Below are 17,563 nucleotides of genomic sequence, written 5' to 3' on the forward strand. Positions count from 1 at the left end.
GCCATAGACTTTGAAAGCCATGTTTTTTTTCTCTCTTCTCAGTGTTTTCGAGCACTTTGTTGCAAGGGACCCCCTCCTCCACGACCAGAGTATGACTTGGTCTGCATAGGCCTCTCGGGTGCTGGCAAGACCAGTTTATTGTCGAAGCTATGTGGTGAGAGCCCGGAGAATGTTGTGTCCACAACAGGTAGGGTTCTGCATTCAAGCTGCTTTTTCTTTTGTTTTCTCACAAGGTTATTTATATGCTTTCTATGGTCTTCAGTTACATTATTGAATTGATTTATTCAGTGAGGTTATATTGCTGCATTCCATGTTTATTTGCCTAATGATTATACACTCCGTTGATGACAATCAGATGTAGAAAAATTAAAAGCTTTATATGAGTTAGTCCTGAAAACTAATAGTTAACCACACACCTACAGCAAAATGAGTTTATACTCAGACCTAATAAGCATCATTAGGCAGCCAGGTGGCAATGTGGACAGAGTTGCTGGGCCTGGAGTTAGGAAGACTAATCTTTCTGAGTTCAAATGTAGCCTCAGATACTTACTGGCTGTGTGACTCTTGAGCTAGAGAAGGAAATGGCAAACCACTCCAGTATCTTTGGCAAGAAAACCCTAAATAGGGTCACAAAGAGTTAGACATTTATGCCTCTCATCTCATTCCCTCCTCTTTCTTTTGGGAAATTGTCCCGTTGTCTCTTTTTCATTTTATTTTTTATTAGTGTTTTTTTTCCCTGTTGTCTTCAAAAATGACTGGTTTCTTTTTCTTTTCTTTTTTTTTTTCTATAGTAATAGTAAGGTATGTCTCTGTGACATTGTTCTTAACTTTTCCCTTGTCTTGTTCCTGGGCATATTCTTAGGGGGAAACCAAGAAAAAAAAATAAGAGCAGGACTTTCTCTCTCTCTCTCTCTCTCTCTCTCTCTCTCTCTCTCTCTCTCTCTCTCTCTCTCTCTCTCCCCCCCCCCATACTCTCACTCCGTCTCTCTCTCTCCCCTATACTCTCGCTCCCTCTGTCTCTCCCGCCTTTCTTATCTGTCTGTCTTTGTCTCTGTCTCCCTCCCCTGCTCTTCCCCTTCCCTCCCCTCCCTTCATATTTATATCTACATAGATCACATGATCTATGTAATCTAATATTTTTCTATATAATACACACACACACACACACACACACACACACACACACACACACACGTTCATTCTCTTCTTGCCTTCTTGACTTCCTCACTGCCTTCTTTGCCTCCCTTCTAGGGGGAGGGCCTAGGCTCTGGCTACTTGAGCCCAAGAACCAGAGAAGGTCAAGGCAAAGAGAAAGCCTCCCCACTCTTCTCTTTCCAGGGGCAAGCCAAGAGAAAAAAATGTAAGAACAGGCTGAGCAGGCATGTATTCACTCATTCACATACTCACATAGTCATCCTGGGTCTCCTTTCCTTCTCCCATCCATCTGTCTGTCTCTCTAACCATCCATCTCTCCATATCATTATATGGGTCTCTGTCCGTATCTCCAGTATCTCTGCCCATCCCCCTCTCCTTTTTCCTCTCCTCACTCTCTACTCTCTCTCCTTTCCGTTTTCTCTCTCTTCCTCCCTCTCCTCCTCACCCTTATTCTCCCTCTCTTCTCTCCCTCTCTGTCCTCTTCTGTTCTGTTCTCTCTCTCTGTCTCTTTCTTTCTCTCCCCTTTCTTCTCATTCCTTTCTTCTCTTCTCTTTTTCTTTCCCTTTCTTTCTCCCTTCCCCTCTCCTCCTTCTGTCCCTCTCCACTTTCTTCTTTCCCCCTTCCTTTCTACCTTTCCCTTTTCTCCTCTCCCTTTCCTTCTCTCTCCTCCTTCCTAACCCCCCTTCCCCCATCTCTGTCTCCCCAGTCTCTACCCCCTCTCCTTTCCCCCCTCTTTTTCCATTTCCTCCTCTCCCTTATCATCCTACTTCTTCTCTTTCTTCCTCCCTCTCTCATTCTCTCCCTATAGCTCCTTTTCCTCCCCTCTTCCTTTATCTGAATTTGAGAGAGAAGCACACAAATGAGAGCCTTTTTTCTAGAGCTAACACGTTGTAACAACATTAACGAGTTGGGCATTTAAATTCTGTCTTTTCTTTAAGCCAAGATGAATGCCTAAAATTTGGACAGAAAAAGGGAATAAATAGACAGAGAAGTGAAGTGCATTGAAGCCTTTCCTAAAAGGCATTAGCTTCTTGAAGAATTGTTACCTGACAACAGGAAGTTGTGTGTTCATCATGTCCAGGAACATTCATAATGGAATGTAAATCAGTAGATGTTGATAGAGGTTGTTGGATCCCAAAATATAAAATATGAGGTATATGATAAAAGGGAACAGTAGACAGTATAGGTAGTTCTTCATTTACATTTACCTATTCTTTTATAAGAACAACTACCTGGGAACATTATTTTCAGCTGAGTGGCTACAGACACATCTCTGCCAGATATTGCTACCTGAGATTTCTCCCAATGCCCTATTATCTCTCCCTTCCCCTGGCCTCCTTCCTTTATGGCTAAAGACATAGATGTTTCCCAGGTCTTCATCTTTCTTCCCAGCAAGCCTCTACTTCTACCCTTGCCTGCTACTCACTGTGCCTTAATGTTAATCTAGGGCAGGCTCTGAATTGGTATAATTAATAGGAATGATGGAGAAAGAAGAAGGGACAATGCCCTCTATTCCTAACCACTGCTACTCCCATAGCCTGGTCTGGTAGACAGCAACTCTATCCTCATTGTTTCTCCTTACCCCTAGTACTCAGGTTTTTTCTCCCTATCACTGTATTAAAAAATAAAAAAGTTCAGGAAACTCACTGAATCTGGCTGGTGAAACTTAGATGAATCTTAATTTGATTTCTTGTGTATAAAGAGGGCTACTATTATTGCCCATGTCATCCTTTCTCTTTTATTTTGAAAAAGGAGGAGCTGGTGGGGAGCTACAGTCTTCTGGGAATAAAAGTTATAGAGAGATGCATGGTGGGTTCTAGTAAGCTGGAGCATATTTCCAATGATAACACATTTATGATGTTGTATAAAGGTTGTCATTGAAGAAATACATAATCAGATGGATCTTGAGGTATAAATAAAAGGTTCTCTATTGGTAGAGCATGAGTTTTCAATTAGTACTTTCTTTAAAAAATTTTTTTTTCATTTTAAAAATTTACTTCATTAAAAAAATAAAAAATAAAAAAATTATTTTCCCCAATTACATGTAAAAGCAATTTTAAAAGTCTTTTTTCAAATTTTGAGTTCCAAATTCTTTCCCTTCTTCTTATCCCCCTCATTGAGAAGGCAAGTAATTTGACATAAGTTATGCATGTGTAGTCATGCAAAACACATTTCCATGTGAAATCATGTGGAAGAAAACACAGACCCCCCACAAAAAATTAATAAATAAAAACCCAAGAAAAATAAAGTAAAGAAAAGTTATCCTCAATCTGAATTCAGACTCAATCAGTTCTGTCTCTGGAGATGGACAATGCCTTTCATCATAAACCTTTCAGAATTGTCTTAGATCATTGTATTGCTGAGAATAGCTAAATTATTCATAGTAGATCATCATACAATATTGCTGTTACTGTGTACGATGTTCTTCTGGTACTGAGCATTTCACTCTGCATCATTTCATATAAGTCTCTTACACCACAATAGTATTCCATCACAATCATATATAACAACTTGTTCAGTCATTCCCCAGTTGATGGACGTCCCCTCAGTTTCCAATTTTTTGCCACAATTAAAAGATCAGCTATAAATATTTTTGTACAGAAAGGCTTTTTTCCTTCAATGGGTACTTTCAAATTGCAAAACGATCTGATGCAGGGGTCTTAACCTCCTTTGTGTCATGAAACGCTTTGGAAATCTGGTAAAGCCTATAGATTCCTCAGAATAATATTTTTATATTCATAAAGTAAAATATATGGGATAACAAAGGAAACTCATGTTGAAATTCTGTCATCAAAATATGAAAAAAAAAGCAAAACAAATTAATGAACTCTTGCTTAAGTACCATTGACATAAAGGAAAGGCTTTCAATATGTTAGGTAGATCCTCTGTGGTACATCAGTGGAAGAAGAAGAACATGGACAGAAATCTTGGAGGAGGAGAAGGAAGACCGAGATGGATTGCCATCTGTACCAACAGAGGGAATATCTGTGTGGATGACATGCATCTTTTGTTGTATCAAAGCTCGCCGTTGCTGTTAGCAGTAAAAACATTAAAAGGAAGGAGTGCTTGTAGCAAGATAAATATATGAGAGAAGATATGAGACTGGTATGGGAAATTCAGTATTGCACTGAGGAATGATGAGAACCTGTAGCCAAAAGAAACAGGTGGTCATATGGAAATGAGTATACATTGGCCAATTTCTACAGCCCTATGAAGAAACTAAAGAGAGTAACAAGGACTTCACATTTATGGAGCTGTGTGGTTAGTATTTCACATGGTAGAAGACTGTAATACTTTCAGAAATAGGAGTTTATTTTCTCGACAAACTCCTTTTGGTACCTCTAACAATCTGTGTGGATGTTAATGATGTGCAAAATGATCAGCTTTACTTCTTGTGTAAAAATCTCTTTTTAAAAGTTTTATGGGGGGGGGAAACTTAATAAAATGAGATTTTAGAATTACTTGTGGATTTCAGTTGTCTTTATTATTTCTGCTTAGATTTTTCATTAATTTTGGTCGTGATTAGGGTCTAAAATTTAAGAATTATGTGATGGGAGAGTTTTAAAATAGATTTAAAAGTTTGAATGATGACCTTGAAGAATTGGTTTCTTAATAAGAAAACATATCCTAAGAAGGGACTGTCTCCTGTTCATGAAAAGCAAGAGCATTTGCCTCTTCTGAAGGAGAAGGGATTGAGGATTGGATCTTAATGTGGGTCATCTTTCACATTTGACAGAATTTTAAAAAGATACTTAAGTTGTCAAAACTCAAAGGCTGAGAAATTCTCCAGAGAGCCAAACCTGCTGGTGGAGGAGGAGAAATTGGATAAAAGGGCTTCCTACCTTTTTGTCTTGGTATGGAAACTAGAGTGAAATGTGTATGTCAGTGGATTCCTTGGGCCATATTCTCTTAAGGAATTTGTTGATAAGAAGGGTTGTTAAGTTCTACATTATACAAATTCAAGGGCTTTTATCAGAGAAAAGAAACCTAAAGTCTTAGAATAGTATATTGACACAATAATTGAAAACAGACTGAGGAAAAATAGGCATTTGTTGTTGAAAGGTAGAGGTTGCTGTTATATACCTTCTAAAGGAACTGTTCTTACATAACTACGTCAAGCAATTCATTATTTGGTTAAAAGAAACTGGATAATAGCAACTAAACACATTATAAAAGGACATGATAATTTGAAAAAGACATTTAAATAACTTTGGCATTAGTTGGGAATGTGTTAAGTCAACAAACAGCCGTGTTAGTGAGAGAGAGATTTTGATATCTACTGTAGGACTGTGTTCTCTAAATGCTAAAATATTAAATCTTGTTTTATGATGTTGAAATCATGTTTACAAGAATCTTACCAGAACAGAGTCCAAGCATCACAAAGCTGCCATAGCCCAACTATGCCCTTATTTTTGGTCAAGTTCTCCAGATCTGTGGAATGTCTTTCCCTTGAATAGCTCTGTAGAACAATTCAGAATTTCAAAAGCTTGTCATGTGTACATACACACGCTTGCTCTCTCTCTCTCTCTCTCACACTCAGATTTTGTGGTTTCTGTTTGCAAGTCCAAGCAAAATACTTGCTTATTCCACATGATGAATAAAAATAGACAAACTAAACTAGGAAACTATCATTTCATTGCAATTCTAGGAATGTTCCCATTGTATGAAAAAATACAAAATCATGTCCCAAATGTATGTTTGGGGGCTTGAGGGGAGAAGGGGAATATGTGAAGTGAGATTGATTTAAAGTTTGAAAAATGAAGACTCTTAGACTTACAGATAACACACACAGAATATTTCCTATCAGAATTATCAATTTTTATGTACTAATAAAATTTGCATGCTTAATCTTTTTATGGGATTTGAAACTTTCTAAACAATTTAGGTTAGATAAGCCAGGAAAAAATGACTGGATGGTTCAGACATCACCATCAAGTTGTTAGATACTGAGGGCCAGAAGAGGCTTGTCAGATTTTAATTGCTTGACACTCAAGAAATAACTGCTGCTTTATCTCTATTTTTCTTTCTGTGTTTAGAGCCATCACTGTTTAGAATGTCAATGACCACACATTGATAGACCTACTTAATCATCTGTATAATGTCTTCATGAGAGCAATTGACATATCTATCAAGTACATCCTTGATGAAGGTATAGGAAAGGACAGATGGGGTTTTACAAATGATATTTTAAAGCAGACCACAGCTTTTAGTCATATGATTGATTGAAAGATACAGAGAGTGTAAAAATCTTCTAGGCTTATTATCTATTGACTATAAAAACATTTCATTCAATTAATATTTGATTTGGTATAGCAAAATGCTGCCTTAAAGTCTCTCTTCCAGTATGGAATTTCCAGTGTATATATCAAAATCATACAAGATCCCTTAAAAGATGTAACAAAAATAACCCTTTTTGAAGATCCTCTGGTAATTAATATCAATTTATACACAACACAGGGAGACATATTTGCCATATATTAAATAGTGTTTGTCAAGTATTTAGATGGAAAAGGACTTCCTCATAGATGGTGAGTCCTTTATGATATTCTGCTAATTGCGTCAAGCCCCATAAGATTCAAGAGCCTATTCTGTGAAGTATTTATTCACTCAAAATAGAGTTTCAAATAACCCTTCATTCAAGAAAAACAAGTGTATGAAGCACACATTTGATAATCACTTGGATAGACCATTCCTAGGGTAAGTCTGTCAGTGTCTATATCTTGGGTAAAGATTGTGGAAGAAGATGTTGGACAGTGAAATGAGGCAGAATTAAATAAGATGATAGTGGGTTGGGTGATCACAATGGAAATATTCACAATGCTTTTATAATGATCCATTAACTTCCCTGCAGCAAAAGGCTATCTTTTAAATATCATTATTGCAGACATAGTATGTGGCTGAGTGTCATAAAATACTTCAATTTCTGAAGAACTAAAGTTGTAAATTTCTTAAAGGAATAGAGAGGTGCATGATTAATGTAAAGAAGCTACTGTATACTAGTAACTAGATATTGTATAGGATAAGCAATTTAAAAAGTATCCTCACGGAGATTTATGATTAGAAAAATAGGTGGGGTAGTCATATTATGAGACTAATAGATTACCAAGGGGCAGCCTATGCATCCCATTGGTACTCATGTGATGTCAAGAAATCTCTGCATGTTGAGTTAGACTACCTATGGAGTAATTGTGGGAGCATGTGGGAGTGAGCATGGATGATTTGCATTCTTCTCAATCACTAGGAGTAATTGTAATAATGGAATCAGATTCATCTAAGTCAGAGCTGGAATCCTCAGAGCTTAGGAATCTTCTCATTTAACATTTGGTTTTTATAATGAAAAAACTGAAACCCAGAGAGACAAAAATGGCTTTTCCAAAGTTAAATTGTTAGATAATGTCAGAGGCAAAGTGATGATAATTTACTACTACTACTTCTACTATGATGATGGCTACTATCACTGCTGCCACTAGTACCACTACTATTACTACTACTGCTGCTACTACTAGTATTAGCACTGCTGTTACTACTACTGCTACTAGTAGTATTACCACCATCATTACTACCACCACTACTACTACTGCCATCACCATCATCACTTCTGTTACTATCACTACTACTACAATTAGCACAACCAGTACTGCAGCCGCCGCCGCCTCTTCTTCTTCTTCTTCTTCTTCTTCTTCTTCTTCTTCTTCTTCTTCTTCTTCTTCTTCTTCTTCTTCTTCTTCTTCTTCTTCTTCTTCTTCTTCTTCTTCTTCTTCTTCTCCTCCTTCTTCTTCTTCTCCTCCTCCTCCTCCTCCTCCTCCTCCTCCTCTCCTCCTCTCTCTCTCTCTCCTCCTCCTCTCCTCCCTCCCCTCCTCCTCCTCCTCCTCCTCCCACCACCACTACCACTACTACTACCACCACCACCACCACCACCACCACCACCACCACCACCACCATCACCATCACAACCACTACTATTATTACTACTGTTACTACTCCTATTTTGTTTGGCCATGGAGTTTGTCATTTTCTCTCCAGTGTGTTCCCATTTTGCAGGTGAAGAACTGTGGCAAACAGGGGTTAAGTGACTTGCAGAGGGTCACACATCTAGTAAGTGTCTGAGGCTAGATTTGAACTTGGGTCTTCCTGACCCCATGCCCAGCACTGTATCCACTGAACCATCTAGCTGCCCCAACTACTATGGCTACTACTACTGTTAATACCAGCACTACCACCACCACCACCACCACCACCACCACCACCACTTTCTCTTCCATTTTCTCTTTATTCTTTACTTCCTCCTCCTCCTCCTCCCACAACCACTACTTCTACCTCTTTCAAAATCAAGTACATTGTCCATATCATAGTGGGAAAGGAGCAAGGACAAAATTAGGCAAGTGCCAGCTTGGGTGATAAACAATGGGGACTCTGTGCATTCTACAGCCAGTATAATCACTATGAAAGCCTGGCAGGAACTCTAAAATGTTGGACTTTTGGGCCCTGGTTATACTATCAATTGAGTTGGCTTATGTAGCCAATGTGGTGAATAACTTTTGTGAATCTAAGGAAATATTATGATGGCACAGGTTTGTAGTAAAGCAGGTGGTATGGTCTGGTATTAGAGGAAGGCAAGATACACTGTAATAAATGAATAATAAATACCTGACCCTATCTGCTAGAAATGTTTCAGCACACATAGTACTCATCACTAAAGCAGTGAAGTCCATGAAGTAGACTGAAGATGTGAATACTTTGAAATATTTGATTATACACTGTCACAACAAAATTGGAAAGAGATCTTACATGAAGGAGGGCTTCATACTAATTTTTTGTCGTTAGAACCTTCTGTTTCAGGTCACACAACAACATACTACTCAAAGGTTATTTTTACAGTTATATTGTAAGATATAACTATACCTAAATCTAGAGTAGGTAAAATAAGAGGTGAAATTGAGTAGCTGCTAAAATCTGAAGAGGGAGGAGTTAAAGAACCTCAGGGTTATTGAAAATCTCTACTCAATGCAAACTCTACACATTTTGCTTGATAATGAAACATATGGCAAAAATAGCAATGCTGACTAAAATGGTATGAAAGAGGAGATAGGCACATGTAGATTGGGATTCTGAAAACCTCTTTCTTCAATTTATAACATGAATGCAGCTAGCAGAACAAATATACCAAAACAATAATTACAAAAAGTTAGTATATTCTGTAATCATTATGAATGAGTATATTTTCACGTGGTATTTGACAGTGTACAAAATATTTCAGATCCTGTTCAAAACAGTATATGTGACAGCAGTTCTTAGAACCGTTGGAGGAAAGGTGAAGCTGTCAGTGACTAATGACTAAGTATAGGTATCAGATACCATCATAGCAGAAGTGACTTGAGAGGTCTATTGAAGATCTGCAAAAAGGCATTCAAAGATTGTAGCAATATCTAATTAGTACACAGCATAGGCAACTTGAATAGTTTGTGAGCCAGGATGGCTGCTTGAGTGGGAGCAGACAGATAAGTTCTCCCACATGCATTGTAGAAAACAAAAACAAAACAAAACATGTAGTTATATCAGATTGAGTAATGATCAAGAAATCCAATGGGAAACTGTAATGAGAGACTTCATCAACCTCAAAACTGCCAAAGATGTCAGACAGAAGCTTGTGAGCAATAGGAAAGTGGGCTAGCATTAAAGCCAATGTCAGCATAGACAAACAAGTCTCTCAAAACAACCAGAGACTTGTCAGAGGCGTGTGTAACCAGTCCTGGGGCAGCAAGACGGTAGGGTTCTGATGGAATGGTTGGGAACCTGAAGAATAGACCCTGGAGACAACCAGGAAAAGCAGAAACAAGTATGGACAAGACAGTGCTCAGACCAAGACATCATAGGACAGTGAGTTTCTTAGCACTGTGCTCTGATATGCCAATAGAGGCCCTGAAGATTTAGTGCTCTGAACATCAAAGATCTAGGGGCACCTCATCTCAGGAGCAGGAAGTCAGCTCAGCAACCTTTTCTCTCCTTCTTTTGTTTCCATACAGTATGGAGCCTGGCATATGGAAAGCACTTTATAAATGCTAGTTGAGTGCCTGAGCCAGTTCAAGACTATGTTGAATCTGGCTCTGTCACAAAGCCCCAGTTTAGGAACTAAGGCTGAAAAGAAGAAAAAACTAAATGATAGAAACCATTATGAAGAATTATATTCTATCCAGAGATGCCCAAAAAAATCTAACTTAGAAGGGAAGAGTAATGCCAAAAGAAGTACGAAGTCTCAAAGGAAAAAAAATCTTTTCCAAAAGGACTGTGACTAACCAGAAGAAATGAAGTAGGAGTTAAAAAATGAAATAAAAAGGGCCAGCTAGGTGGCACAGTGGATAGAGCTCCAGGCTTGGAGTCAGGAGGACTTGAGTTCCAATTTGGCCTCAGACAGTTGACACTTAATACCTGAGTACCTGTGTGACACTGGGCAAGTCACTTAAGCCCAAATGCCTCACCAAAATAAAAGAAAAAGAAAAAAGAAAAAAACTGACCTGGAAAGCAGATAAAGGAGAGAGATTTTAAGAATCATTGTAATAAAAACACTACCTAAATTAATTTTCTTATCCAATGACTTACCAATCAAACTACCAAAGGCATACTATATAGAAACTGAGAAAATAAAACGAAATTTAGCTAGAGAGGCAAAAGATGTTAGGAAACTCAAAGGAAATAATGACAAAAGTGGGAAGGAAGGGATCCTAGTTATGGAAAATATATCAAACTATGCTTCCAAGAACTAGTCATTAAAATGACTTTGTGCCTGTTAAAGAGAGTGTGCTCAGTGGAACAAGTTAGATACACAGCATACCAAAGCAAATGAACTTGATAGACTATTGTTTGATAAACTCAAAGACCTTTCCTACTGGGGAAAGGATTCAGTATTGCTAGGAAAATTCAACAGCATTTTGGCAGAAATTGAGTTTAGACCAACACTTCACACCATATACCAAGATAAATTCCAAAAGGATATATGAAATGTATATATAAAAGGTCACTGCATAAATTAGAGAAAAAAGGAAGAAATTATTGTTTGGATGTATGGATAAGGAAGCATTTAAGACCAACAAAGGATAAAGAACATTTTAGAAGATAAGATGGCAAATTTTAATTAATTCAGATTAAAAGTGTTTTCCACAAACATCCAGTACAGCTAAAATGAGAAAGGAAACAGTTTATTGGTGGTGGTGGGGAAATCTTAGCATCAAGTTTCTCTGATAAAAGTCTCATTGCTAAAAGCTATATGGAACTCCTTCAAATTTATAAGAATAAGAGCTGTTTATTTGATAAATCATCAAAAGATAGGAGCAGACAATTCTAATGGGAAGAAATCCTAGTTACCAATGACCATATTAAATGGTGTAAATAAGTAATAAGTAAAGTAATGCAAATTAAAACAACTCTGGGGATCTACCTTATGACTATCAGATTGTCAACACTGACATAAAAGGATAATAGCATGGGTTGGAGAGACTGAGGAAAACAGCACACTATTGCTGCAACTATGAATTGGCATAGCTATTGTAGAAAGCAATTAGGAACAATGCCCAAAAAATTACCTAATTTTGATGCATTGATACCACTATTTGATCTATACTCCCAAGGGATTAAAGAAAGAGGAAAACATTCTATATATACAAAAATACTTAAAGTAACCTTTTCTTTTTTTTTTGATTTACTTTTAGTTTTCAACATTCACTTCCATAAGATTTCGAGTTTTAAATTTTCTCCCCCCGCCCCCAGACAGTGTACAATCCAATATAGGCTCTACATCTACATTCATATTAAGCATATTTTCACATTAGTCATGTTATAAAGAATAATTAGAACTAATGGGAGGAACCACGAGAATGCAGCTTTAATAAAAGAAAACAACAAAGGAAAAGGACAGCAAATAGTATGCTTCCATCTGCATTCAGACTCTTTCTCTGGATGTGGATAGCAATTTCCATCTTGAGTCTTTTGGAGTTGTCTTAGATTCTTGCGTGGCTGTGAAGAGCCAAGTCTATCAAAGTCAGTCTTGCTATAATATAATATGGCTGAAGTAACTCTGTTTCTAATGGCAAAGAATTGGAAACTAAGGGAACACATATCAGTTGGGGAATGGCAGTGAGCCCACCTTTCTCAGATGGCATCATGTGTCTATTACCAAAAGACTGGTGTAGTATCCAAATATAGACTAATCCAATGTTAATGCACTTGATTATAAGTCACCCATAGTTTGTATCCAGTAAAAAAACAAACAAAAAACCCCCACATTTAAACACATAAAAATAGTACCAAAAGAATCTTCCAAAAAGTCTCACTGATGGAAATGCATTATTAATTTGGTAATTATTGAATAAGCTGCCCCAAATCACCATACCATTTATATTTCCTTTGTGCATCATTGCAAAGCCTTTGACTCAGTTCTTAACTCATGGCTAATTCATCTGTTGAAAATAAAACAGACCCAAATATAGTGAGAATGCTAGAGTACTTGACCAACTGTTTATGTGGAAAATTGTTCTCTATTTAAACATGTCAATTGAACTTCACACAATAATGTCAATATTAATTCATAAAAAACTGAGATTTTTCACAAAGATTGTTTAAGCTCATTTTGGTTCCACCTAACATTAACACATTATCATCTCTTGTAAGTCGATGTAAACTTGGCTTCCAGATCACTGAGAGAATCAATACAAAACATCTTATTAAGTGATGTTCATGGATTGCAACAAACTATATGATTTCAATGAAAAATACTTTAAATAGTTCCCTCATCTCATGAAATCTTTCTGTAATGATATCAGAATGTAATTTTGGAATCAATCACTGTAAAATCTTAGTGTTATGGAAAGGAAAGACAGACAAGTCTTTGAACTAGAAGCCAGCGATCACAGACACCTTGATCTTCTCTTGGAAAGACACATCTAGCATAAATATTTGAAGAATACTATAGCTGAATACCTTGAAAGACTTATTGGTAGCCTGAAATCAAAGCTAATTGTGAAACTCACGATCAAAACAATTGACGTTTATACAAAATCTGTCATTGTTCAGCTTTAGAATTGTAAAATCAACTGTAACAGATTTGGAGAGTTTCCTAAAAAAGCCAGCACAATACTAATGAACCACAGGGCCTACTAGTCTAAGGCAACCATAGAAGATTAACCCTTCCAGGTCAAAAGGGGAAGATTGATAGATATTATTAGAGCACATGATAAAATGGTGAAAAATACTGAAATGTTGTGGCAACAAGCAGATATCATTATATTGAAAGATAATAATGGTTGGTAATATTGTTAACTGCAAGGGGAAGGAACCTAGAAAATTGATGCAAGATTGACCCAAGAAAGGAATCAAAGGGCCATACGTGAAAAGTATCCACGTGAAATCAGCCAAAAATTTATGAATAACAAGGTGTCAGTGAAATGACTCAGTCATGAATTGTAGTCCACTTAACACAACATAAAAGAACAATAGGGTATCAGTTTTCTCAGGACAGTTTCTATCTGAATTTGATTGAAAATAAAATGAAAAAGAATAAGAGCAATAACAAGAATGACAATTAAAAAATAAGCTTATATTCTAGTATTTTCAGTTACGAAGAAAGGTATTTTATGCATCTCTGTACAACAGTCTGTAGAACATTACATATGTTGGAATAATATGGAAACCTATTCTGGGACCATTGAAAAACATAAATTCCATTGAGAACAGAAAGATGCACTGTAACTGATATTTACATAGTGATTTATTGTTGCAAAGCATTTTATGAACCTAGTTGATCCTCTGTGCAGCCCTGTGCAATAGGCAATGCAAGTATTATTCTCATTTTACAGATAAGGGAAGTGAGGCACAGAAAGTGTAAGTGACTTGTAAATGGTCATACAAAAAGTATCAGAGGTGGGATTTGAAACCAGCAACAATAACAACAAAACAAATAAATGTGAAGTAAGTCTAGTTTTGCCTTTTGTGGCAGTAGACCTAGAGAGCCCTTCTACTTGTGAAGGTCTATTTAAGCATTAAGTAGTATATATTGTAAGAGACTACTTGTTCCAGGGTTTCCTCTTTCCTGTAAGGAAAACAGAAGTTCCAGGAGCTCTTTGAATTGGCATCTTGAGTTATTTTAATAATTTTAACTAAGTAATTATAATATAAGCAGCTATAGGTGGCAGAGTGTGTTGAATGTTGGACTTAAAGTATGGAAGACCTGAGTTCAAATTCTACCTCAGGCTCTTTCTAACTGTGTTACTCTGGGTAAGTCATGTAACCTCCCTCAGCTTCTTCTTCTTCACTTCTGAAATGGGGATCATAATTATACCTATCCCACAGAATTATTTGCAAAGATTAAGTGAGATAACATATATAAAACATCTAGCTAACTTTAAAGCATTATATAAATGCCAGCTATTAATTAATTGGCTCCCAACTTAGTATTCTTTGAAATATTCTATCCCTCTCATTCTTTTATCTCCTCCCTCTCCTTGCACCTACCCCAATATCATGTTGCCTTCAAAACAGCAGGAAGCTAGGATACTCTTTAGAATGGCAAGAGGGAAATCAGATTCTCGTATCACAGATCAGACTTCTGGATTCTTGCTTTCTTTATATATGGTTGTATGAAATTAATTTGTTAGTGTATTACTTCAGAGGGAAACTGGACTGATACTTCCTTTTTTCCTGGATGGGGTGACAAAGGAAGTCCTAGACTAACAAATGGTCTCGTAGTATACAGCAGTTTGTAGGCAAATTGGCTTTACCAGGTAAAATCATTTAATGGTTTCTCTGAGTCTGTTTGGGTTTTCTTAGTCAACCTGTTGGCACTCAGACAGATGTGACAGGCAGAGTTGGCCATAAAAGGAAGGGTTGGCTTTGACTACCATGTTTTGTTTTGTTTTTGTTATTTGCATCAGTGGAGTAAATAGGAAAGCATGCCATGCATGTTTCTTTACCAGCAGAGACTTTAGACAGACTGTGGTATTTCATTAACCATCCAATATTCACCTGAACCTCTGATGCTTTCTCCTTTGTTTCTTTATTTTGATACACTGGTGGATCTATTATTTTATCTACTCCCTCCATAAACACAGATCAGAAGCCCTCTTTGCCTTTTCATCTTGATCCATATTTTCCTATGAATTTTCTATAGAGAATCCATCTAACTGTCTTAATTTTTGGGGGCCAATTAGAACTCCAAAATCTTCAAGAACTAGGGACCTTCTTATTTTATTTTATTTTATTATTTTTAGTTTTCAACATTTACTTCCACAAGATTTTGAGTTCCAAATTTTCAACCCCTCTTGCCCCTCCCCCCACCCCAAGATGGCATGCATTCTGAATACCCCTTCCCCTAGTCTACCCTCTCTTCTATCTCTCCCCCCCCTTCTCTTATCCCCTTCCCCTTCCATTTTCCTGTAGGGCAGGATAGACTTCTGTACCCCATTTCCTGCATTTCTTATTTCCCAGTTGCATGTGAAAACATTTTTTTTAAAAAAACATGTTTAAAAAACTTTGGGTTCCAAATTTTCTCCCTTCCTCCCTCTCCACCACCACCAGAGAAAAGGCAAGCAACTCGGTATAGGTTATGCATGTGCATTTATGCAAAACACTTCCATAGTAGACATGTTGTAAAAAACTAACTCTATTTCCCGTAATCCTATCCTGCCCCCCCATTTATTCTATTCTTTCTTTTGACCCTGTCCCTCCTCAGAAGTATTTGCTTCTGATTACCCCTTTCCCAATCTGCCCTCCTCTCTATCATCCCCCTGCTCTCTTGTCCCCCCCCATATTCCTGTAGGATAAGACAGATTTCCATACCCAATTGAATGTGTATGTTATTTCCCCCTTAAGCCAAATCCTATGAGAATAAGATTCACTCATTCCCTCTCACCTTCCCCCATTTACCCTCCACTGTAAGAGCCTTTTCCTTTTTTTTTGTGAGATAAGTTACCCCATTCTGTCTCTCCCTTTCTTCTTCTCCTAGTGTAATCCTCTCTCATCCCTTAATTTTATTTTCCAGATATGACCCCTTAATCTTCAACTCACCCTGTATCATCTATCTATCTATCTATCTATCTATCTATCTATCTATCTATCTATCTACATACATGTAATTTTTTTCCCCTCCCACTACGCTAATACTGACAAAGGTCTCATGAGTTATAAATATCATCTTTCTATGCAGGAATGTAAACAGTTCAACTTTAATAAGTCTCTTATGATTTCTCTTTCCTGTTTACCTCTTCATGTTCCACTTGAGTCTTGTATTTGAAAGTCAGATTTTCTATTCAGCTCTGGTCTTTTCATCAAGAATGCTTGAAAGTCCTCTATTTCACTGAATGACCATTTTTTCCCCTGAAGGATTATACTCAGTTTTGCTGGGTAGGTGATTCTTGGTTGTAATCCTATCTCCTTTGCCCTCCAGAATATTATATTCCATGCCCTGTGGTCCTTTAATGTAGAAGCTGCTAAATCTTGTGTTATCCTGATTGTGTTTCCACAGTACTTGAACTGTTTTCCTTCTGGCAGCTTGTAATATTTTCTCCTTGACCTGGGGACTCTGGAATCTGGCTACAATATTCCTAGGAGTTTTCCTTTGGGGATCTCTTCCAGGAGGAGATTGGTGGATTCTTTCAATTTCTATTTTGCCCTCTGGTTCTACTATATCAGGGCAGTTTTCCTTGATAATTTCTTGAAAGATGATGTCTAGGCTCTTTTTTTGATCATGGCTTTCAGATAGCCAATAATGTTTAAATTCTCTCTCATGGATCTATTTTCCAGGTCAGTTGTTTTTCCAATGACATATTTCACATTGTTTTCTAATTTTTCATTCTTTTGGATTTGTTCTACTGTGTCGTGATTTCTCATAAAGTCACTATCTTCCAATTGCTCTATTCTAATTTTTAAGGAAGTATTTTCTTCAGTAATCTTTTGGACTTCCTTTTCCATTTGGCCAGTTTTGCTTTTTAGGGCACTCTTCTTCTCATTGGCTTTTTGGACCTCTTTTGCCATTTGGGTTAGGCTATTTTTTAAGGTGTTATTTTTTTCAGTATTTTTTTGGGTCTCCTTTAGCGAGCTGTTGACCTGTTTTTCATGATTTTCTTGCACCACTCTCATTTCTCTTCCCAGTTTTTCCTCTACTTCTCTTACTTGCTTCTCAAAATCCCTTTTGAGCTCTTCCAAGGCCTGGGACTGATTCATATTTTTCTTGGAGGCTTTGGATGTAGGAGATTTGACTTTGTTGTCTTCTGGTTGTATGTTTTGATCTTCTTTGTCACCAAAGTAAGATAATATAGTCTGAATCTTTTTGTGCTGCTTGCTCATGATTCTGGTCAATTACTGGGGTTTTAAACTCTTTATTAAGGTAAGAGTATGCTTCCAATGTGGAGAATGTACTGTTAAC

The 17,563-nt window shown here is 37.1% G+C and overlaps 1 protein-coding gene across 10 annotated transcripts in view; it reads left to right on the top strand.

The window, feature by feature from the left end:
- Positions 1-17,563, top strand: part of ARL15 (ARF like GTPase 15) — a 516,687-nt gene that overhangs the window by 153,530 nt on the left and 345,594 nt on the right. For all 10 annotated transcript variants that reach the window (XR_013486144.1, XM_020996974.2, XM_020997001.2 and 7 more), the window contains one exon: positions 43-187. Coding sequence is in view for 9 of the 10 variants with exons in the window: in XM_020996974.2 (XP_020852633.1) it covers positions 43-187 (145 nt within the window). In the remaining variant the exon portion in view is untranslated. The remainder of the gene's footprint in view (positions 1-42; positions 188-17,563) is intronic.

Source organism: Phascolarctos cinereus, unplaced genomic scaffold (assembly GCF_003287225.1).
Source record: "Phascolarctos cinereus isolate Bilbo 61053 unplaced genomic scaffold, phaCin_HiC Scaffold_4;HRSCAF=312, whole genome shotgun sequence".
Classification (NCBI taxonomy): domain Eukaryota; kingdom Metazoa; phylum Chordata; class Mammalia; order Diprotodontia; family Phascolarctidae; genus Phascolarctos; species Phascolarctos cinereus.